Below are 25270 nucleotides of genomic sequence, written 5' to 3'. Positions count from 1 at the left end.
TGACCTCTTGTGAGTCGTTGCCTCAAAAGTGGATGTACCCACATGCGTCTCCTCCTCCGTGGATCCACTATCACAGGATATGGTTGGCCAAAGCGCCGTGACAAAAGCCAGGTAAAGAGAACCTGCTCGGTTGTATTGAATGTCAGACCCTCGGCCATGCTGCACAAAGAACACCAACACACCTCGTGAAAGCAAGGTGAGAAATGTACAGAATGTAGGCAGCCACCTGTTTCTGAGTGTCTAAATAGGGTGCAGGCTAATGATTTAAATTGTTTGCAGGCCTCAAAACCGTTAAATGTCCATTTTGCAAGGCTGCGAGAAAATCTCGCCATACGGATTGCATACGGATGCCACACGGATTACATACGGATGCACACATGCGCAAAATACGCGACCACACCTTGCTTACGGATGACCTACGGAGCACTATTTAGGGGTCATTGATCCGTATTACGCATGTAAAATACGGAGCGTATTTTGCGCAGGTTAGTGTGACTCCAGCCTTACAATTAAACTCCTTGCAGCTGCGTTTTAATGCTTCATAGGTATACACTGTAAAACACCCTTCAGTGTCAAGTAGAGAGCAGTGTGAGCCGGAGAGTCTGAAGAGTAGCACGGCACTGGAGAAGGTGCCGGTAGGTGCGTGTGCGTACTTGCGTTAATATACTCACTACGTACATTTATACACAGATTTAAAAAAAAAAAAAAAAAAAAAAAATTCATGAGAGGACTTCACTGTTTTTTTATATAATTTTGTAGCCCTCACAGGGATTCACACTCATGATTGCTTGAAAAATACACTAAGGCTATGTGCCCACGTATGCAGAAAAAAACTGCACTTCTTCCCAGGAAAAACGTGCGGGTTTTTTTGCGTCTTTTTCCGCGTTTTTGCACAATTTTTGCATGTTTTTTTCGCGCTTTTCCCGCGCTTTTCGCGTGCGAAATTCAAGCACTTTCCAAGCGATTTCAAGCATCGCTTGGAATGTGATTGACAGGTTGGTCACACTAGTCAAACATAGTGTTTGATGAGTGTGACCAACTTTTAACTATTGAGGCTGCATATGCGGCATCAATAGTAAAAGAATGTTAAAAAAAATAAATAAAAAAACGTGATATTCTCACCTTCCGACGTCCCGCGCAGCCTTCCCAGGCTTCATCGATGCTCCCGTTCCCAGTAATGCCTTGCGCGACCTTTGAAGACGTAAAGTCTCGCGATACTGTAGCGGTCTCGCGAGATCACTACGTCATCACAGGTCCTTGCCGCAAGGCATTACTGGGAATGGGAGCATCACTGAGGCCTGGGAAGGCTGCGCGGGACGTCGGAAGGTGAATATAACCCAATTTATTATTCTTTTTGTTACAGGGGTATGGTACCCAGGACCTGGAGGACAGTCTCCTCTCCTCCACACCGTGGGTACCATCCGCACATGAGCCGCTCACTTTGTGCATGGTGGGAATAGCCACATGCAGGAAGTAAGCGGATCTCATGCATTTCTGTGGGTGCGGAATCGCGGCAATTCTTTTCAGAATTGCGGCGATTCCGCAAAAAGAATGAGCATGCTGCGTTTTTTTCCGCGATGCAACTCCGCTGCAGAAAAAAAAAATCACAGCATGTGTGGAATGCCATAGGAATGCATGGGGTGCGTCCTGTATGTGTTTTTTAAGCGTTTTAGTGGCGAAAATAGCGGCAAAAACGCTTAAAAATCGCAACGTGTGCACCCAGCCTAATAGTAATCTATAAAGCACAGGTGAATCATGGTGGTGATAGTTCTTCACCCGGTCCCTGTCACTGGGTGTCATGGCAACATCATCAGCATCCAGTGATCATGCTTTAAGACATATGGGGCAATGATCTACTTTACAGGCCCCCTCACCCTTTAGGATCATGTCACCTAAATGCCACTGACAGCAGCATCTAAGGATACAAACACAGAGGTTTCATTGTTCTAATTGCTCATGGAAAAGACAGGTGTCAGCTATATAATGCAGCCAGTACCTGTTTATGGAGCGAGCACACTCCATACATCTGTATCACAGATGAGGTGTCCGTGTATCGTATATAATGTTGGGAAAGGGATTAATCAGGGCTTCTTGCCCAAACTGACATTACAAAATAATTGTACTTCACATCAAATAATTATCAGTTGGCTTTTTTAACCTTTAGGGTCCACTGGACATCAAGCGAGTTTGTATTCGCCATATTTTCTCAAGTATGGAAGGTAGGCAGCAGTCCGTTTCGGTATCCCTCTTTGAGATATGTTCTTTATTTTACCATATGTAAACCCATGGACCCACGCGACTAATAAACATATTACTGTAACAAACTGTGAAGGATAACAATTGTGCTGTGCCATTCCACAGCTATTCCTCCAACAAATGGGCAAACATGTTTATCGGTGGGACCCTATACACTCTGATCTGTCCCATAAGGGGAATAGCAACACCCGTTTGTCAATTTATTCATATATTTTTAGGAGAGATAACAGCATAACACATAGTTATGAGAAAACTTGCTCCAGAATTTGTATTTTATGGGGAAAATAACTTAGTATAAAAGCCAGGTCACATTTTGCTGCAGGTAAACCAACCAAATATTTGACTTAAATATTTGTATTAAAAGTAAAAACTATGTCAATATTCTTCAATTATACTCTTATGTAGAAAATTAAATGGAGGCCCAATGCTATCGGTGGGTGGTAATGTCACAATGGGGGCAGGCTTTGCACGTTCAGAATCTGTCCCCCCCCCCATGTGCTCACCCACCTATCCACTCTCTCTTTCCCCATCTGCCGCCGGGATCAGCTGAATGATTCACTGCGTCGGCGCAGAATTCGCCCAAGTGCAGTAAATCAGACCGCTGCCATCTATGTGTAGACAGATAGTGGCGGACACATTAAAACTGCGCATGCGCTTTGTGGTGCGTACGGCGTATACAGTGTGTGTGTTGCGTACACAGTGTGTGTGTGTATGTATGTTTGTGGAGTACGGCGTACACAGTGTGTGTGTGTTGCATACGGCATACACAGTATGTGTGTTGCGTATGGCGTATACATTGTGTGTGTGTGTGTGTGTGTGTTGCGACGGTGTTCCGCTGGTGGAACCGCGCAAGAGGCTGGTACCACCAGCAGTTTCAATATTGAGACACCCATCACTTGGGTGTCCCAATATGGCGGTTGGTGAACTTCCGCGGCTTAGAATTCTAGGATCCGGACTCCTCTGGACGGAACAGGATGTGAAGACATTACAAGGTAAGTATATATTAGATAGATACATAGTCATAATGACTAGTGGAATCCAATTTTCATGCATTTTCATTTCATTGGCCATTTTCAAAATGTCACTTTTATGCATTTTTTGGATATTTTAAGCAAAGGATGGATTTTGAGGGAAAAGTATTTCCCACTCATTGAATCCACTCTTGGTTTTACGTACCGTAAATAAATGTATTAAAATTACACTGTGAGAACATGACATTTTGATAATTAATGTCGGCATTTAAAGGGAACCTGTCAGCAGAGTTTTATTAGCAAAACTAATGTCACCTATTTATGTTACTTACTTACATAGCACAATTAATTTCCTGACTTGTTTCTTTATTATATGGTGAGATTTGGCATTAATCAGTTCATCCATGGAGTTTGACATCTTACAGATAACCTGTAATGTGAAAAATTAACCTGCAGATATGATATGATAACCTGCAGATATTCCTCCTGGTAGCATTTAGGTTTCACTCACAATCTAAAATCCCTATCAGTATGTGTTTGCAGGGCGGAAGGAAACCGACACAAACATGGAGAACATGCAAAATCCTCCCAGATATTGCCCTTGACCATCTATGTAAAGTCGCTGTGATGAGAAATAAATCCATACCTTTATTTTAGAAATCCTTGTGTTTTTTTTTATAAATCCATTGGCAATTTTTATGCAAATAAGCCACAAGTGTAGTGAAGTGAGCGCTGCACTTACAGGTCTCTGGCATCCCTGCCGCCTACCTCTGGTCAGTGACTGACAGGTCACTCTTCTACCCTGCTCAAAATCTCACACATGTGCCGTCATTCCCTGGATCGGCACACGCACAGATCAATAGTCCGGCTCGCGCAACGTCATCAAGACCTTACTGTGCATGCGCCACCCCAGTGAGTGACAGCGCCGGCCCAAGATCTCTGGCGAGTAAGACAAGAGTAACCGGTCAGTCATTGAGACGGGACAACTGTAAGTGCGGTGTCCACCCGGCCCCATTTGCGGCACATTTGCTTAAAAATTTGCCAATGTATTTTTTCATAAACAGAAATAAAGAATTCTAAAACAAAGTTATAGATTTAATCAATCCAGAGGCCATTAGTTTGGAAAATAAAAACCTACTGACATGAAAAAAATAATCTATGCATTAGTGTTATGCCCCTACACCCGCCCTCACACAATTCCTCTTTCCATGGCAGTGCATGCCTCAGCCTCACCACTGATCACTATTTCCAATCTTCATTCCCCGGGGACACTTGAAATTTTCAATGATGCATAGCCATTTATACACTTTCATACGGTTTCTGAAACGAATGATTCTCTATTGATCTATTACAAACTCTTTACCTCCAGCTTTTCAACACTTTCATGCCATAAAGAAATTCCAGCTCCTGCCCAGTATTTATGGGGGAAAAAATGCCTTATTCCAAGCAAGTTCATCGAGAAGGATGCGTTGGTCTTTTCTCTTAGTAGCCAAACAATAAGCTTATTGTCTTCCACATTTATCTGATAGTAAGGCTATGTGTCCACGTTGCAGAAATGCTGTGGAATTGTCCGCAGCATTGCCACAACTCCCCACCGCGGGTAAAACGCATGCGGAATTCGCAAGCGTTTTCCTGCAAAACACAAGCGTTTGCAAGCATTTTTAGCTTGCGGAATTCAAGCGCTTTTCCAAGCGATTTGAAGCATCACTTGGAAAGGTGATTAGCAGGTTGGTCACACTTGTCAAGCATAGTGCTTGACAAGTGTGACCAACTTTTTACTATTGATGCTGCCTATGAAGCATCAATAGTAAAAGATAGAATGTTAAAAATAATAAAAAAAAACTAAATGATAAATAGGGATATACTTACCTTCCAGCAGCCCCCGGAGTCCTCAGCGACGTTGCCGGCAAGTTCCGTTCCCAGGCGTGCTTTGCGCGAAGGACCTTTGATGATGTAGCGGTCACGCAAAGCACGTCTGGGAACGGAACTTGCCGGCAGCGTCGCTGAGGACTCCGGGGGGGCCACCAGAAGTTAAGTATATCCCTATTTTTTATTTTTATTCTATTTTTTACAGGAATATGGTACCCAGGGCCTGGAGGAGAGGAGACATGAAGCGCTCACTTTACGCATGGTGGGCATAGTCACGTGTGTAAAGTGAGTGTTTCAATGCAATCCTATAGGTGGCGGAATCACCGCGATTCCGCAGAAATAATGAACATGCTGCAGATTTTACCGATATATGAATCCGCAGCGGTAAAATCTGCCGCATTATCACAGCATCTGTGGAATCCCATAGGATTGCATGGGGGGGTGTTTTTAAGCATTTCCGTGACAGCAGAAACGCTAAAAAATGCAACGTGGGCACATAGCCTTACAGTATGATTCTGCAACTGTAATCCCTACACAACCATCCACACAGTATAATGGGCCACACATAGCGCTGCACACAGTATAATGAGCCACACATAGCGCTGCACACAGTATAATGGGCCCCATGTAGTGCTAAACACGGTATAATGGGTTCCATACAATAATGGGCTACACAAATTGCTCCATACAGTATAATGGTCCCACACAGTGCACCATACAGTATAATAGGCCCCATATTAAAAAATACTCACCTCTGCCCGTTTCCCTGCTGCTCCAGTCTCTTCATGGTGTTTTCAGATCCTCTGCACACCTCGGTGTAACGACATCATCTTGCTCACTGAGCTGAGACGTCAGATGCAGAGGGACAATGATGGGAGAGGGAGCGCCAGCTGACGCTCCCTCCTCCATCATTGCTTTTAACAATATCGGCATCTAGGGTGCCAATAAAGTTGAAAGTGTGATGCTGGGTGGGTTACGCAGGCCAAATATACTCAGGGGGACCTGCCTGGCGTCACGGGCCAAATATACTTACCCAGGCCAGAGATGTGTTGTATACAGTCAATCACACGATTGTTTATGGACAGAGTGGGAGAAGACTGATTTCTTTTGTTATACTAAAAGCTAAGAATACTAGTTATTAGAGGAGGATATAATATGTGCATCATGGGCAGCTGCACAAGATCAATGGGCATACTACTTTTTTAAAGTAGAAAAATAGGGTTACCTACTATCCAGTTAGATGCAAGAAAGAAACTATGCAAAATATTTAAAAAATATATATATGTCAGCAGTTTTTTGCTATGAAATATGAGAGCAGCATAAAGTAGAGGCAGAAAGCCTGATCCAAGGGACTTGTCACTTGCTCAGCAGCTTGCTGGAGTTTCAATACCATCAGTGTTTTATCAGCAGGAGATCATCACTGCCACACTAGGTGTGTTGTGCTAATCTGTTCAGCCCAGCCCCCACCACTGGTTGACAGCTTGCTGCCACCACACGGTGTACACAGAAAGCTGCCAATCATGGGCACCAGTGTTCTCTATGAAAACCATGGATAGCACTCGTCCAATATAATAATCAGACATGTGTACGAGCCCTTACTAACAGATAAGGGGGCCAGTGAGGGATTTTCGGGACAGCCATGAAGGAGGTCTTCGATCAAATTAGAAACATTGGGATCCTCCTCTGCGCCCGCATCTGAGAGGATAAGAGTTGAGATTATGCCCTTCTTTACAGCAAATATCTGGCTTTTGTACAATGGGCGCTACATTTTGTTAGAAATAACATTAACAATATTGTTTTATTACATTTTGCTAATGTGAAGCCGGACGACTATGCTCAATTTCCCTTGAACAAAACTGTGGTGAATAACAAAGTCTTGTGCTTCTAGTGGACGTGAACAACTCTGCCGCTGTCACATGATTTCACTCTGCTACACAACAAACACTTTGTGTTCTGATAAAAAATATTATTGCACTTTTCATATCATCGCCATCTGTGTTTGGTTGTGTGTCTTTAGTACCATGAGCAGGATGTACACAACAGATAAGTGTAGGTCAAACTGAATTTCAGCAGGACCAGAAGACCATCTACTAGAGGGTTCTCAAACATAAGGCCCCTGAAGCTGCTCCATGCGGCCCGCAGGCATTATAGACCGATTGAAGATCGCGCCCTGTAGCACATTCAATTGAAATGTATTGTCACGCAGAGATAAGCTCTCTGCACAGCAATACCAATGCCAGCCGCCGGACAATCAGAGGCCAGCAGCTGAAATTACTACAACATGAGGACCAGGATGGGGCATTACTACAAGAAGGGGACCAGGATGAGGCATTACTACAAGAAGGGGACCAGGATGGGGCATTACTACAAGATGAGGACCAGGATGGGGCATTACTACAAGATGAGGACCAGGATGGGGCATTACTACAAGATGAGGACCAGGATGGGGCATTACTACAAGATGAGGACCAGGATGAGGCATTACTACAAGATGAGGACCAGGATGAGGCATTACTACAAGAAGGGGACCAGGATGAGGCATTACTACAAGAAGAGGACCAGGATGGGGCATTACTACAAGAAGGGGACCAGGATGAGGCATTACTACAAGATGAGGACCAGGATGGGGCATTACTACAAGAAGGGGACCAGGATGGGGCATTACTACAAGAAGGGGACCAGGATGAGGCATTACTACAAGATGAGGACCAGGATGGGGCATTACTACAAGAAGGGGACCAGGATGGGGCACTACTACAAGAAGGGGACCAGGATGAGGCATTACTACAAGAAGATGACCAGGATGGGGCACTACTACAAGAAGGGGACCAGGATGGGGCACTACTACAAGAAGGGGACCAGGATGGGGCACTACTACAAGAAGGGGACCAGGATGAGGCATTACTACAAGAAGGGGACCAGGATGAGGCATTACTACAAGAAGGGGACCAGGATGAGGCATTACTACAAGAAGGGGACCAGGATGAGGCATTACTACAAGAAGGGGACCAGGATGAGGCATTACTACAAGAAGGGGACCAGGATGGGGCACTACTACAAGAAGGGGACCAGGATGAGGCATTACTACAAGAAGATGACCAGGATGGGGCATTACTACAAGAAGGGGACCAGGATGGGGCACTACTACAAGAAGGGGACCAGGATGAGGCATTACTACAAGAAGGGGACTAGGATGAGGCATTACTACAAGAAGGGGACCAGGATGAGGCATTACTACAAGAAGGGGACCAGGATGAGGCATTACTACAAGAAGGGGACCAGGATGAGGTATTACTACAAGAAGGGGACCAGGATGAGGCATTACTACAAGAATGGGACCAGGATGGGGCACTACTACAAGAAGGGGACCAGGATGGGGCACTACTACAAGGAGGGGACCAGGATGGGGCACTACTACAAGAAGGGGACCAGGATGGGGCACTACTACAAGGAGGGGACCAGGATGAGGCACTACTACAAGAAGGGGACCAGGATGGGGCACTACTACAAGAAGGGGACCAGGATGAGGCATTACTACAAGAAGGGGACCAGGATGAGGCATTACTACAAGAAGGGGACCAGGATGAGGCATTACTAAAAGATGGGGATCAGGATGGGGCACTACTACAAGGAGGGGACCAGGATGGGGCATTACTACAAGAAGGGAACCAGGATGGGGTATTACTACAAGAAGAGAACCAGGAAGGGGCATAGAAAAAGAAATGGCATCACTAAAAATTTCACTTTGTCCTGCAAAGAATGCAGCCCCCTCAAATTCAATTTTTTTCTATGTGTGGCCGATATACACAGAGTTTGCATCCCCTGATCTACTAAGTATGGTGGTTTCCTCACTCTTCCCTAACAGCAGGTGTCAGAAGAACGGAAAGTCAAGCATGTTGAGATTTAACATGACCACCAATCCTTTTCTTCTCATGGGAGATGGTCTGCAGTCGGTGGTTTCTAGCAAGGAGGGAGGTCTGCAGGAATTGCTGTCACGTGAACAAGCGTTGGCTGACAGGTGTCTGGCCATTTTTACTCATGTACATGAAGCAACCTGAAATTCTCTCCTGGCAGGTGTACATTCTTTTACTGCTCTTAGCAAGGGCTTTTTGAGATGTCAGTGATTTTTCTGGCACACAAAAAGCAGTCCGAGTTATCAGTGTTTTTAATCAGATTTTCATCAGTATTTGGACAGTATAGAACACGATGGATGTTACTCAAGCTTCTCTCATCAAGCAGCCTGTGAAAAACAGACAGCATGCAGATGGCATTCGAGTACAGTACAGTTTTTTCAAAGACCCATAAACCTGCATTGGCGAGTTTGATCCATGAACAAACATGGACACGTGAATAGCTCGATAGACTATAATAAGTACAGGACCTACAGGTGCATCTCACAAAATAAGATAATCAAAAAAGTTAATTTCAGTTCTTTAATAAAAAAGTGAAACTCGTATATTATATAGAGTCAGTACACACAGAGTGATCTATTTCAAGTGTTTATTTATGTTAATGTTGATTATGATGGCTTACAGCCAATGAAAACCCAAAAGTCATTATCTCAGTAAATTAGAATACTTTATAACATCAGCTTGAAAAATGATTTTAAAATCCGAAATGTTGGCCTACTGAAATGTGTGTTCAGTAAATGCACTCAATACCTGATCGAGGCTCCTTTTGCATCAATTACTGCATCAATGTGGTGTGGCATGGAGGTGATCAGCCTGTGGCACTGCTGAGGTGTTATGGAAACCCAGGTTGCTTTGATATCAGCCTTCAGCTCGTCTGCATTGTTGGGTCTGGTGTCTTATCTTCCTCTTGATAATACCCCATAGATTCTCTATGGAGTTGAGGTCAGGCAAGTTTGCTGGCCAATCCAGCACAGTAATACTGTGATTTTTAAACCAGGTATTGGTACTTTTAGCAGTGTGGACAGGTGCCAAATCCTGCACGGACTTTGGTCTTGATAAAATACAGTGGCCCTACACCAACAGATGACATGGCTCCCCAAACCATCACTGATTGTGGAAACTTCACACTAGACCTTGTAAATCCCAGTCCCAGAGTCTGGAGGAAGAGTGGAGAGGCACACAATCCAAGCTGCTGGAGGTCTAGTGTGAAGTTTCCACAATCAGTGATGGTTTGGGGAGCCATGTCATCTGCTGGTGTAGGTCCACTGTGTTTTATCAAGACCAAAGTCAGTGCACCCGTCTATCAGGAAATTTTGGAGCACTTCATGCTTCCCTCTGCCGACAAGCTAATTGGAGATGGAAATTTCAGTCTCCAGCAGGACTTGGCACCTGTCCACACTGCCAAAAGTACCAATACCTAGTTTACAACCAACAGAATCACTGAGCTTGATTGGCCAGCAAACTCGCCTGGCCTTAATCCCATAATCTATTGGGTTTTGTCAAAAGGAAGATGAGAGACACCAGACCCAACAATGCAGACGAGCTGAAGGCTGTTATCAAAGCAACCTGGGCTTCCATAACACCTCAGCAGTGCCACAGGCTGATCACCTCCATGCCACGCCGCATTGATGCAGAAGGAGCCCCGACAAAGTATTACATAGTAACATAGTTATTAAGGTTGAAGGAAGACTTTAAGGCCATGTGCACACGCTGCGGATTCACCTGCGGATTTTTCTGTGCGGAACCGCAGGTAAAGTGACCTGCGGTTTTCCTGCGGTTTTGCCCTGCGGTTTCACACCTCTACTATGTTAAAGGTGTGAAACCGCAGCGGAATCCGCAGAAACAATTGACATAAACCGCAGCAAAACTACGCGCAAAAAACCGCAGCGTGAGCACAGCTGTTTTTAAAACCCATAGGGTTACATGGTACTGTACCATGTCTGCGGAACTGCTGCAGTTACGCAGGGCCAAAACCGCAGCGGAACCGCAGCAAAAACCGCAGCGTGTGCACATAGCCTAAGTCTATCTAGTTCAACCCATATCCTATCCTAACTTGCCCTAACATATTGATCCAGAGGAAAGCAAAAAAAACCATGTGGCAAACAGTAAGCTTCACATTGGGGGAAAAAATTCCTTCCTGACTCCACATACGGCAATCAGACTAGCTCCCTGGATCAACGCAATATTAAGGAAACTAGTGTATATACCCTGTAATATTATACTTTTCAAGAAAGGCATTGAGTCCCTTCTTAAATTTTAGTAGTGAATCACTCATTACAACATCATATGGCAGAGAGTTCCATAGTCTCACTGCTCTTACAGTGAAGAATCCGCGTCTGTGAGTATGCTTAAACCTTCTTTCCTCCAGACGTAGAGGATGCCCCCTTGTCCCCGTCACAGGTCTAGGAGTAAAAAGATCATTAGAAAGGACTTTGTATTGTCCCCGCATATATTTATACATTGTAATAAGATAACCTCTAAGCCTTCGATTTTACAAACTGAATAACCCCAAGTGTAATAACCTGTTTTGGTATTGCAGACCCCCAGTTTCCTAATAACCTTGGTCGCTCTTCTCTGCACCAGTTCAGCTATGTCTTTCTTATACACCAGAGACCAGAACTGTACGCAGTATTCTAAGTGTGGTCGCACTAGTGACTTATATAGAGGTAAAATTATGTTCTCCTCATGAGCATCTATGCCTCTTTTAATGCATCCCATTATTTTATTTGCCTTTGCAGCAGCTGCCTGACACTGGCCACTAAATGTGAGTGCACTTACTGAACATACATTTCCGTAGGCCAACATTTCAGATTTTAAAATCATTTTTCAAGCTGGTGTTATAAAGTATTCTAATTTACTGATATAATGACTTTTGGGTTTTCATTGGCTGTAAGCCATCAACATTAACAGAAATAAACACTTGAAACAGATCACTCTGTAATGACTAATATATGAGTTTCACTTTTTGTATTGAAGAACTGAAATAAATTAAGTTTTTGATATTCTAATTTAGTGAGAAGCACCTGTATCGGTGAAAAACAGATTAATCATTACATGAAAAACTTACATGTGAATGAGGCCTAATACTTCAATGTCTGACTGTATAATAATAATAACTTCGCAATCAATTGAGATTTTTTGTGAAGGCTCTAATGTTTTTCATATATTGAGGCAGATTTGAAAATTGTTACAAAAACGTGATTCCAAAAGCATGCAGTCCATCTAAATGTAGAACTGGGAACATATCTGTAAAAAGGCTTTTATAGGTAAAAACAGAATTTATAGTAAACCTACAAGCACCAGCAAACCAACTGCCTGAACGGAAAGGAGCCCAACTTGTGCATTCACAGTATCCTTGTAGAGGAGATCTTCTCCTAAATTGCATAGCTGACAAACTAGTTACATAACTTCTACTGCAGAAAAGGAGGCCATTTTGAAAAACATTACTTTTGAGAATAATGTAAGAAAAAGGATGATTTGAGAATGCAGCAGATAATATAATTAAAGAGGTTGTCCACTACTTTATCAGTGATGACCTATTCTTAGCATGGATAAGTCATCAATGTCAGGTCGGCCAGGATCAGGCACACAGCTGTTATCGGTGTCGACGGTTGCCGGCCGGAAGTGCTCACTTGCTGAGCTGCTCCGTTATCAGATAGTGGCCGAGACTTGGTACTGCACATCCGCCTACTATTCAAATCAATAGGAAGCGCATGTGCAGTACTCAGCGGCAGCCATTATCAAAAGATGGCCAGGGTAGGTCAATGAAAAAAATAGTAGACACCCTCTTTAAATCTAATTTTATATAGTGGACTACAACAATACAACTGTTCCTCACACCATAATGGAAGGGCTCCTCCTATTATCGGTGCTATGGGGCCCCTTTTTCTGAGTACACAACTGGATATTACCATTTTATTATGTTTTATTAACATTAGAAGTAACACAACCAGGAAATAGTATATAAGAAGTTCTGAGTATAAAGCTGCAATAGCAGATATTACCGGTATTCATTTTTTATACACATAACACATAGCCAGAAACCGTAAGAACACACTCCGGTATCTGCACTAAATAAAAATGGAAGTGCGAACAAGGCCTTATTTCCATAGATGATGCCATGTCTTGCTTGACCTCCATGAAATGCCTGACCTTCAATAGAGGACTTTTCATCTGACATCAGCATGGATCCCTTTACATGAAATACTTAGGAGGGGATGCAGTGCTATAGCCGATCAGCTGGCAAAATGTCCGATTGGCTAACCGCCATCTTGTCAGGCACTCCCATACACAGGAACGGTCCCCGCCAAACAAAACCATTGATCGATTAAATTCTTAAGCCCAGATCCTTCTTGTCCCCAACATCATCTGTCAGGGAAGAGTTGGAAGGCTTCCAAGCACATTAGATCATCAGCTGATGCCGCCATTGATATTGGCGAGGGGGTGGAGAACCGGCTGACTTCTCTAATGTTTATGGGAGTCTTGATTGTCATTATCCAAGTTCTCCCACAGAAAATTCAGCAGAACCATGAACATCATGGTGGAAGGGGGCAAGGCCATGCTGAAATAGGAATTGTAATATTGCACTATTTGTACCACAGAATCAGATCTACGTAAAAGCAGTTCCAGTAAGACATAACTAAGCAGCTATCCCATAATCCCAGTCTCTACGTATCATTCGGCGTTACAGTAAGGATTCTGCAGGGTGGCAGCTTGTGCCTGTCATCTCCACGACAACCCTCCCCAATCACAGGAAATGTGACAGATTTATGATGATATTTTACTAATCATGTGATAACGGGAAGGTGCTCCGAGCTAACTGCTAAGCTCCACCAAGGGTAGGAAAAGTAGTGGCTAGAAATGATGCAACCATGTGACCAAGCTAAAGAAAATTAAAGGGGTTTGTCTATTACTCGGACATCCCCTTTTCTCTATCCCCGTTACCCTAGTAAAATTATAACACCTATACTCGTCTCCAGTGTTGACACTGGCTAACCAGGGGCTCATGCAACATTATGTCACACAATCCCTGCAGCCAATCGGAGATTGCTTCACTCTCCTGTCCTGCGTATATAATTGACATCCGGAGAAAGTAAGCGACCAGCCGCAGCTCTGACGTCCTCGAATGTCTGATCTGTACAAAGCAGTGAAGAGTGAAGCAAGCGCTGGCTGATTGCCGCACAATCCCTGCGGTCTATGTCACACGAGCCCCGGGAAAGCCAGTGCCCACACTGTCAGAACAGCGCCGGCACCGGAGGGGTTGTTAAGTGCCATTATTTTATAATTGGGAACATAGTGATTGAGAAGGGGTTATCTGAATGGTGGACAACCCATGTAAAGGATTGATGTATTGTAACATTTTTGAGCTGAATACTCACTGCAATCTTATCAGAGTAAGACTTATGCACCGTAATTAACAGACCTTTGGAGTTGTCCCACAGTAAAAGTACCATTCTGTTAGATCATACAAGACATAACATGGAGTCAGTATTTGGGCCCTAATTGATTCGGATATCCTAATGTATACACTGCTAGCCCAAGCACAGTCAGTAGTGCAGCACCACCACCTGAATCCGTGCGCACCTGTTATTCCTCCTAGAAATGTATGACTAAATTGACCCATGAGTGTTACATATATGTTACCATTCCCCTTGTCAAAGACTTGATACAGGCAGCTAGAACTGAATTGTGTCAGACTGTATGGACATCCCCAATTTGCTTAGGAATTATTTTATGATCAAGCATTCACTAAAACAAACGTGTCAGTAGAGCAGACACGTCCTCTTTCAAATTTCAAGGGTTATTCACCAAAAAGATCCAGAAATTGGGAATCGGGAACCCCAAGAATAGGGCTATACAGCTCTGTCCTGAGGGAAGCAGAAGTGTGCATGCGCGGCCTCTGCTCCATTCACTGTTAATATGACTGTCTATTACCTAGGGCTGCCTGTCAGCGCGTGCGCATACCGCGATCTCGAGCACAATTTTACTGAAAACACTGTACAAATGTACCAATAAAAATGCTCATCACCAGGGTTCAATAGCTATATATACATACGGTACATGCATACATAAATCAGAGAAATCTGTTTTTTTCTCCACCTCAATTATGAGCTACGTCTTCCCCTGCCACCAGAACCCACCAGAAAATCATTAGGGGCTTGTTTAGACAACAAATTTTTGCATACAAGTGCTAAAGGTGTTTTTCACGGACTGCACTCGTACATACATGTCCACGATTTTTCACATACTGACTGGGCAGAGTGTCAGATCAGAACTGGCAATGCAAGTCTATGGGTCTGTGAAGAAAAAAAAAAAAAAAAAAAAAATCGGATGACATCTAAGCGCAGTTCGATTTTTGCAGACTGTTACATATGAACAGAATAGAGAACTTTTTTTTTCCTTTTAATGTATGAGTAAAAACGGATGACACTTGGACCAAACTCAGATGAAACCGACCAAAATCACAGATGAAACTTGGTCCGTTTTTCTCATACGAGAAAAACAAAAAAAAAGGAAAGCTGAATGAGGCTCTGAAATATAAAATAACAGCTCAAGACAAGGTAGACTGTCAGCACAGTGCGGTGTCAGGTTATAGGGCATATTGAGGTATTTGGAAAGGGGAAGTAGCAGAGGAGAGAGGCGCAAAGTCCCAAATAGAGAAAGATGCTACCTAGCTAATACCACGGCTGAATTCACAGCTACACTGGTCAGTACTGTATAATTTCCTCCAAGCATCTGATAATACTGTATGTGTACTACCAAAGGGAAAAAGAGCAGGAATCCAGCATTTTTGGGGTTTTGCACATGGAAGACATCATATCCGTTAAGACTCCAGTCACTTAGAGTCAAATACAAATTACAATTGGGTGAAAAAGTGTTTGCCCCTTCCAGATTTCCTATTCTTTTGCATGTTTCTAACACTTAAATGTTTCAGATCACCAAACAAATTTACATATTAGACAAAGAACAGAAGTAAACACAAAATGCAGTTTTTAAATGAAGGTCTTTATTATTAATGAAAAAGAGATTGAGACCTAAACCTACAGGGCACTGTATGAAAAAGTGATTGAGATCTAAACCTAATAACTGGTTGGGCCACCCTTAGCAGCAACAACTTCAATCCAATGCTTATGATAACTGGCCATGAGTCTTTTACAATGCTCTGGACGAATTTTAGCCCCACTCATCTTTGCAGAATTTTTGTAATTCAGCCACATTAAAGAGTTTCCGAGCATGAATCGCCTTTCTAAAGGTCATGCCACAGCATCTCAAATCGGACTAAGATCAGGACTTTGATTAAGCCACTCCAAAGTCTTAATTTTGTTTTTCTTAAGCCATTCAAAGGTGGATTTGCTAATGTGTTTTGGATCTTTGTCCTGCTGCATGACCCAAGTGCCCTGTTCGTGACCTGAAGATGGCCGGACAGTGTTCAGGTCCTGAAGCTGAAGATGGCTGGACAGTGTTCAGGTCCTGAAGCAGAAAAACAGTTCCTGACCATCACACTACCTCCATCATATTTTACTGTTGGTATGATGTTCCTTTTCTGAAATGCTGTCTTACTTCTATGTTACATGTAATGGGAGATACACCTTCCAAAAAGTTCAACTTTTGTCTAGTCAGTCCACAGAGTATTCTCCCAAAATCTTGGAGATCACTGAGACGTTTTCTGGCAAAACGGAGACAATCCTTTAGGTTCTTATTGGTCAGCAGTCGTTTCCATCTTGGAACTCTTCCATGAAGGCCATTTTTGCCCAATCTCTTTCTTATGGTGTAGTCATGAACACTGACCTTAACTGTGGCGAGTGAGGCCTGCAGTTTTCTGGATGTTGTTGTGGGCTCTTTTGTTACCTCTTAGATGAGTCGTTGCTGCGCTCGAGGTAATTTTGGTTGGGCAGCCACTCCTGGGAAGGTTCACCACTGTTCCATATTTTCGCCATTTGTGAATAATGGCTCTCACTGTGGTTCGCTGGAGTCCCAAAGCTTTAGAAATGGCTTTATAACGTTTTCCAGACTGATAGCTCTGTTACTTTGTTTCTCATTTGTTCTAGAATTTCTTTGGATCACAGCATGTCTAGCTTTTGAGGCTCTTTTAGTCTACTTCAACACTTTGTCAAGCAGGTCCTATTTAAGTGATTTTTTAATTAAGAACAGCAGTAATCAGATCTGCGTGTAACTAGGGAATTTGAACTCATCTTCCCAAAGATGTGATAACCCACACTTAATTTATGTTTCAGGGGGTGGGGGGAAAACACTTTAACACAGGGCCGTGTAGGTTTGGATTACCTTCTTCATTAATAATAAAGACCATATAAATCTTTGTCTAATATTTACGTTTGTTTGGTGATCTGAAACACTTAAGTGTGACAAACGTGCAAAAAGAATAGGAAATCCGGAAGGGGGCAAACCCTTTCACACAACTGTATATGGAGCTTTAAGATGGCAAAACTGGTGAAAATTACAGAATATAGCTTAAGTTTAATTAGATAAAAAAATCCAATGTGTAGTTGTAGCAGAATTTGTAAAGGACTAAGGCTAGTTTCACTGACCTGCATCGGTCTGCGTACGGCCGCCGCTAAGCCCCACCCCGACCGTGCCTCCTACTGGCCGCTCCGCCTATGGGCGCATGACGCTGCATGCGATCTGCGTACCCTATCTTTAGCATTGGGTACGCAGGCCATGCGCAGGTATGAGTTTGCCGGCGCATGCGTCCTTTTGAGGGTGCGCCGAGCGCACCAAAATGCAACACGGTGCATTTGGCGCGGGTCGGCGCGCCGGCAAAACGCATACCTGCACATGGCCTGCATACCCAATACTAAAGATAGGGTACGCAGGTCGCATGCAGCGTCATGCGCCCATAGGCGGAGCGGCCGGGAGGAGGCGCGGCTGGGGGCGGAGCTTAGCGGCGGCCATGTGCAGACCGAAGCAGGTCAGTGAAACGCTAGTGTGAAACTAGCCTTAATGAGACTAAACCACATGTGGCTGCACATCAGTTTCTGGGCTATTTATGCAATTTTTGAAAATGAGCTGAACTTAATTTCCCATTGCAAACAATGGATGATTTTCACAGCAGAATTAGAAAAGAAATCCAAGTTAATGTATATGTAACCTTTGCCTTTGTCAGACTAGTGTTGTGTACTCTACATAAGTGATTTTTAAGTACCGTACTCCAATAATCCCCTACAGGTCACAACTTGTGGATGTGCTATAGAAAAAACACCAGTAGCAATTCCAAAGGCCGAATTTAGATGTGTCTATCACGATCTGACTGGCCGCGGGGGCCCTGTGTCCCGTGGACTGGCCGCGGGTCCCCTGATTTGAACTTGACAGCCTTATAGGCATATATGAGGCTGTCAAGTTCAGGTCAGGATACCCAGGAGCCAGACAGTGCATAGCAGTATCTACACAGACCGTGTTTCACAGGTGTCAAAATTCGGCCTAAGGCAATGACAATTTTGTTTTTAGAGCAATACTAAGGAAATCCTGAAAACATGACCTTCTGGGGTACTTGTGGACTGCAGCTGATACATACTGTTCTACACTACCTACGCTTGGTGCACAGTGGTATTATTACTGTGTGGTGAAGATCACAGCTGTGGTTTGTGTTTCCTTGAGCGTCTATGGTCTAGCTTCTCTAGCACGTCATGGCTTATGTTTTTGCTCAGACATTTACACTTCGGAATAGACCATGCTTACATTTGACCAGGCCAGCTCTAGCAAAGCAACCGAGTCTGCTGCCGAGCCAGATGTGATCAGGTCAGAGACATAATGCCCATATGTCATTCATTTGCTGAAATGCAAATATAGACAAATAGGACACTGTATCCATCTCTGGGTTTATCTAAGGACACAGCACTCGCTCTGCAGTTGACCCAACTACACTTATTTGCTAGATTTACTGCCAACATGCTCACAAAATAAAAACTACCGTATTTTTCGGACTATAAGACGAACCGGACCATAAGACGCACCCCAATTTTCAGAAGGAAAATAGGGAAAAAAAATAATGTGTCAAATGGGGGTCTGTCTTACAGTCCAAATTCAGCTTACCTGGGAAGGGATCCGGCACAGGTGGAGGAGTGGTCACAGGGGTCATTCAGTGCTCTAGGCTGGTGCGGTGGCTCTGTGCTGGGGCAGGTGGGCTGGAGCAGCTGTGCTGGGGCAGGTGGGCTCTGTTGGGTGAGGGTGGCGGCAGGCTGTGCTCGGATGCAGGGGCGGCGGCTCCGCTGGCATTTCCTCAAAGCCCGGAGATCCCCGCACCTCCGTTGCTGGCTGCTGCCATGTTGCGCTGGCCTCCAGGAACATGGATGCTGGGAAGATGGCCACCGGTCCAGGGACAGCGAATGCGCAGGTTCAGATCTTGTCCCGAGATCTCGGGGAACGAGATCTCGTTGCCGAGATTTGAATCTCGTCTCCCGAGATCTCAGGACGAGATCTGAACCTGCGCATGCGCCGTCCCCAGACCGGCGGCCATCTTCCCAGCGTCCATGTTCCCGGAGGCCAGCGCAACACGGCAGTAGCCAGCAACGGATGTGCGGGGGCCTCTGGGCTTCGATGAAATGCTGGCTGAGCCCCCCACGGAGAACAGAGAGCAGCTACCCCTTCACCGGAGCACAGACCGCTGCCATCACCGCACCACAGAGCCACGCGGCACCCGCAACAGCCATGGACGGATGTAAGTATATTGCAACCATAAGACGCACCCCCCACTTTCCCAAAAAAATTTTTTGGGAAAAAGTGCGTCTTATGGTCCAAAAAATACGGTAAATTAAAAAGGTAAAATAAAGATCTAACATAAATACTCAAATAAAATAATCCACCTTTTCAAAATGTAGGAATTTTATGGCAAGTTATTAAAATCATGAATGTTTTCACTACTAAAATTTACAGTCACAAAGTTGTAACAATATACACGTCAATGTGGTTATCTAACCTTTAAAAAAGTTAAAAAAAAATAAAAAACTGCAATTTTACAAATTGAATTTCGAGTTAAGCAAATAATTTGTGATATTGGATCTTTCACCACGTTTTTTATGTTGAACTAGGCCAAATATTAGTGGCTGCGGGGAGAATAGAAAGTTTTTTTATTTTCTTTTTACTTTAGCCTCTCCGTTAAAGAGATATTAGCACTCAAATATTTGGCACCTAATGAGTTAACTTTAGTTAGGTCCATGTGGGTGCTATTAGACAGCTTTCACTGGGGGCGTGTACTTCTGTCCATGATGCTGACCAATCACAAGCAGGCAGCAACAAAGAATTGTGATGTCATCAGGGTGCACAGGTCCTGCCAGCCAGAGTGTGCCGCTTAAAGGGGACCTGTTACACCAAAAAAACGCTATTAACCTGGAAATATTCTGTTAATCTATAGATTAATAAGCATTATTAATAGAGTTGGGCGAGTTTGTTCGGATTCGGTTGCCGAGTTTGAATTTGCCATATTCGTGCCGAATGTATGTTTGATGATCGGTTCTGAACATATTCGGTAATTTTTACTCCCGTTGACTCTAATGACGTTCGGCTGTGTTAGAAAAATATTGCAAAAACAATATTCGCTGCTGATCGTATTCGGAACCGAATCTGAACAAATTCGCTCAACTCTAGTTATTAACCTGCCCGCATTTAGCCGAACGCGACGGGGACAAAATTAACTTTATTCGACATTGCAGAGTTCCAGTTATGGGGATGGTACCGGCTCGGGTTCAGTCACCATTCTGAGAATATACAGCGGTGACTGTAACCGCGCCCCTGGCACTGACTGACACTGGCTCAGCTTTAGGGCTCAGCCATCAGGAGCGCAGTTGCCACTCGGACTGAACCCACATCGGCGCCATCCCCATGACAAACCAAATGCTACCACGGGGAGTAAAGTTCATTTTCTCCCTGCGACGTTCAGCTAAGTGCGGGCGCCGGGCAGGTTAATAACGCTACTAGCCTGCAGATTATCCCAACATCTGCAGGTTAGTAGTGTTTATTAAGATGAACGGTTCCCTATAAATAAGCACTGAAGATACATTACACAGCACAACAGTGTGGAGATGTTAAACACTAAAAAAATGGACACGATTCAGAGGACAAATGGATGGCATGCAAGTCAGGGGCAGACACAGACAGAAAAAGCCCCTGTGCAAGAACAGTCTTTGGGCCCTTTGCCGTCCAATAGCTCCTCATAATGCACAACTCCTCCTCCTTTGGTGGTGGCACTGGGCCTCCTCACCTCTTGGGCCCCTGTGCAGCTTCTCAGGTTGCACCAATGGTATATCCGCCACTGACCTGAGTGCTGGTTTTCCAATGGACCCATTCACTTGAACAGTCAAATTTGATCTGCAAGCTGGATCAAAAACGGCCATGACTGCATTTTCTGTGTCTTGGAACAAGTACATCTACTAAAATAGGTACGTGTTCTATCCGAGAAAAACAGACTTCTGAGCGAGGCCTTGTAATCTGCCCATCCCTGACCTACACCCACCAAAACAACCCGCTATCAGTAATGAGCACGGCTGGGCCAAGAAGAAGCTCCTGGAGATTATAGGGCCTCATGCATTCTGTTATTAGAAAATGTGTAATATAATTTTATATTTTGATTATCATAGTTCATCCACCTACGTATAGCATATCCAGAATTCAACGTGAAATATATTACCCCATACATTTCCTATTAGAGGTCATATCAAACATTTTGTGATGGCAGAAACGGTCCACATAAGTAAGCCAAAGACACTGCTACGTGGTATTACCAGTCCAGCTGACCGTAGACAAGTAGGGGTGGCGCACCGTGTATGCGTCGGGGGGTGGCGCGCCAGGAACGTGTCAGGGGGCCCACAGTGCTTACCATAGACATGTAGGGGGGGGCGCACCATGTATGTGTCGAGGGTGGCTCGCCAAGAACACGTCGGGGGGCCCACAGTGCTTTTTTGGGCCTGTCTGACTGCAGATGTAGATGCAGTGTCCAATTTTCTGGACTTCACAGAGAGGTGAGGGTTAAAATAATGACCATACAGGGAAATCTGAGGAGATTCTTTACCATCAGTTTAGACAGCAAATTCTGTATTGATCCCAATTCATACAGTGTGAAATAAGTGGAAGCCATCAAAGCATCACTATGCTGGCTCCTGACCTTCTACAGTCCTCACAAATTCTATTCTAGCCTAGAGCGTGGGCTGCCATCGCTGACATTAGGTAATATCCTCGGAGGAGAAATGCCAATATCCTTGTAAATACTCCAAGTACATTCTGGATCCAGAGGATTCTTGCAATTCACAAGAATATACAGAATGATACTGAACGTGTGGATCCGTCCATGCTCAGGAAGACAGAACCTGGCCTACCGGGCTCATATTCACGAATGTATCACTGAGAACGAGAAGAAAGCGTCTCCATTGTACAGATTTCTATAGAAAGGCTCTTGGGGGAGACAGACAGTGTGTGCGATGGAGCAGCGCTAAGGCTCCCATTCACACAGTGTGACTCGCCATGTCCAGATTTCATCTCGGCGACATATAATGACACACAGTACAAAGAGGCTCTTCTCTTCCAGAGCTTGTGAGCATGACAGCTGCAATCTCATTACCATAGGTCACTTTAGGGGGTCCGGGGTTAGAATTCATTGACCGCTGCCAGCAGCATGGATAGGGCACCATCAATGCAGAACATGAACATGGCACCCACATCCTAACAATGGCTGGCGTGCCCTGGGTAATGCTGGGTGCACAAAGGAGGGGACAGGCAGGGATCAGCATCCATGTGCCACATAGATGGAGATACTGTGCTGCAGACCCCTGACCCTGGGGCAGAGCACAGATCCCCCTGCTCCCTCCTCATTGTCTCAGGCAGGCAAGCACTGGTCATGGAATGCAAACTACATTCTCTATAGGAAAAGTAAACTGACAGCCCGATCGCTGGAATCCAGCCCCAGGCTGGGGGCAGGGGCCTGGGGGGCAGGAGCCAGGGGCAGGGGCCTGGGGGACAGGGGCAGGAGCAGGGGCCTGGGGGGCAGGAGCCGGGGGCAGGGGCCTGGGGGACAGGGGCCTGGGGGGCAGGGGCCTGGGGGGCAGGGGCCGGGGGGGCAGGGGCCGGGGGGGACAGGGGAAGGAGCAGGGGCCGGGGGGGGGACAGGGGCCTGGGGGGACAGGGGCAGGAGCAGGGGCCGGGGGGGGGGACAGGGGCCTGGGGGGCAGGGGCCCGAACATCTCATCGATGGGCCGCTAGGAGCCGTGCGCCTGCTGCCATACAAAGCCCGGGCTCCCTCCACACTGCAGGCACACGATGTCGGGCAGATCCCATCACTGTGATACAATGGCTGTGGGCACAGATGGCTCCAGCAATGGCAGATCCCGGAGCCTGCCCCTCGCTCGCAGTGATGGATGCCATGTCTTACCCTCAGTGCTGACAGGTCGATCTCATCCAGGCTGCGGGCTGGGGAGTCGCTCGCCATGTTTCCTCGTCTCTGCTATTCCTCTGTCAGCTCTGTGATTCCAGCAGTCGCCTGTGCTTCCCAGAGCCGGGGAGGTGATCGGCAGCAGGGGCGGCTCTATCAGCGGGGACGTGGGGGAGGATGGATGCAGGACATGCTGAGGCTGCTGTGTGCACCGGAATAACGAGGCTCATACACAGCAGCACGGGGATGGAGAGCGGCTGCTGCTCGGAGCCGCCTGTCACCGCTTCCTGGGAGGATCCAGACGCGGGAGGTGTGCCCCCTGCTGGGGAGAAATGTGCAGCGCTGTGCCCTGCCTGCCGCGTGCTGGTGGGCACCACAGACACGGGTGATCACAGGGGCTGCACACACGGACACGCCCTCACCCAGCGCTGCCTCCCAGGTGCTAAAACCTGAATGGGGTCTGCAAAGGCTGAGAGCTACAGATCAGAGGGGCTCAGGGCCACCCTGGCCTCACAGGGGCGCAGCGGTAGGAGCCATTCACAGTGATGGTGGGCCACAATGTATGGCCAGATCGTAGGCACTGACGCTGTGATCTCACGCCTCTGCCAATCATATCTGAGATTACACTCGGGCTTCGTTCAGACGGCAGATTTTCACCGACAGCACGCGTCCCTCTGTCCGCTGACCGATAGGAGAAGCTGGAGACACCGCTAGTGAGTGTTTTGTTTTTTGCATGCAAGAAAAAACAACTTAACTGTGATGGTAAAAAATGCCGAAAAATGCCACTGACCAAAGTGATGGACGTTGGTCTGGTTTTTTTGCAGAGAAATCACTGATGTGAAAGAGGAGTTACCCCAATCACTACCCACATGTCCTATTCTGGGGCTCCCCTGATCCCCACTGGTCGGCACTCCCTAATCCCCTCATTCACAGTGTGACCAGTATTGCGTTCAGTGGGCATTTGAACATTTGGGGTCCTTAAAGCATAGGTGGGGAATCTTCTTCTTTGCCAAGAACCATTTGGATATTTATACCATCCTTGGGGGCCGTACAAATTGTGCGCTACTCTGCCCACGAGCTACGTCCTGACACTGCACCCACGAGCTACGTCCTGACACTGCACCCACGAGCTACGTCCTGACACTGCACCCACGAGCTACGTCCTGACACTGCACCCACGAGCTACGTCCTGACACTGCACCCACGAGCTACGTCCTGACACTGCACCCACGAGCTACGTCCTGACGCGTCCACGAGCTACACCCTGACGCTGCGCCCACGAGCTACATCCTGACGCTGCGCCTACGATCTACGTCCTGACGCTACGTCCTGACGCTGCGCCTACGATCTACGTCCTGACACTGCGCCCACGAGCTACACCCTGACGCTGCGCCCACGAGCTACGTCCTGACGCTGCACCCACGAGCTACACCCTGACGCTGCACCCACGAGCTACACCCTGACGCTGCGCCCACGAGCTACGTCCTGACGCTGCGCCTACGATCTACGTCCTGACACTGCGCCCACGAGCTACACCCTGACGCTGCGCCCACGAGCTACGTCCTGACGCTGCACCCACGAGCTACACCCTGACACTGCGCCCACGAGCTACACCCTGACACTGCGCCCACGAGCTACACCCTGACGCTGCGCCCACGAGCTACACCCTGACGCTGCGCCCACGAGCTACACCCTGACACTGCGCCCACGAGCTACACCCTGACACTGCGCCCACGAGCTACACCCTGACACTGCACCCACGAGCTACGTCCTGACGCTGCGCCCACGAGCTACGTCCTGACGCTGCGCCCACGAGCAACGTCCTGATGCCACACAGTGGTGTCAGGATGTAGTCTTTTATTGCCCTTACCTCAGCATTCAGTAGTGAAAAG

The 25270-nt window shown here is 46.1% G+C and overlaps 1 protein-coding gene across 12 annotated transcripts in view; it reads right to left on the bottom strand.

The window, feature by feature from the left end:
• Positions 1-23634, bottom strand: part of TNIK (TRAF2 and NCK interacting kinase) — a 398627-nt gene extending 374993 nt beyond the window's left edge. For 2 of the 12 annotated variants that reach the window (XM_073578856.1, XM_073578860.1), the window contains exon 1: positions 23379-23634. In XM_073578856.1, the coding sequence (XP_073434957.1) occupies positions 23379-23435 (57 nt within the window). In that variant the 5' untranslated portion in view covers positions 23436-23634. The remainder of the gene's footprint in view (positions 1-23378) is intronic. The other 10 variants (XM_073578853.1, XM_073578855.1, XM_073578857.1 and 7 more) reach the window with 8 other exon arrangements.
• Between the last annotated feature and the right edge of the window lie 1636 nt (positions 23635-25270).

The sequence above is a fragment of the Dendrobates tinctorius genome, unplaced genomic scaffold (genome assembly GCF_039654945.1).
Source record: "Dendrobates tinctorius isolate UK_male_01 unplaced genomic scaffold, ASM3965494v1 ptg000060l, whole genome shotgun sequence".
NCBI classification, from domain to species: domain Eukaryota; kingdom Metazoa; phylum Chordata; class Amphibia; order Anura; family Dendrobatidae; genus Dendrobates; species Dendrobates tinctorius.
This window is presented reverse-complemented; position numbering and strand designations above follow the sequence as displayed.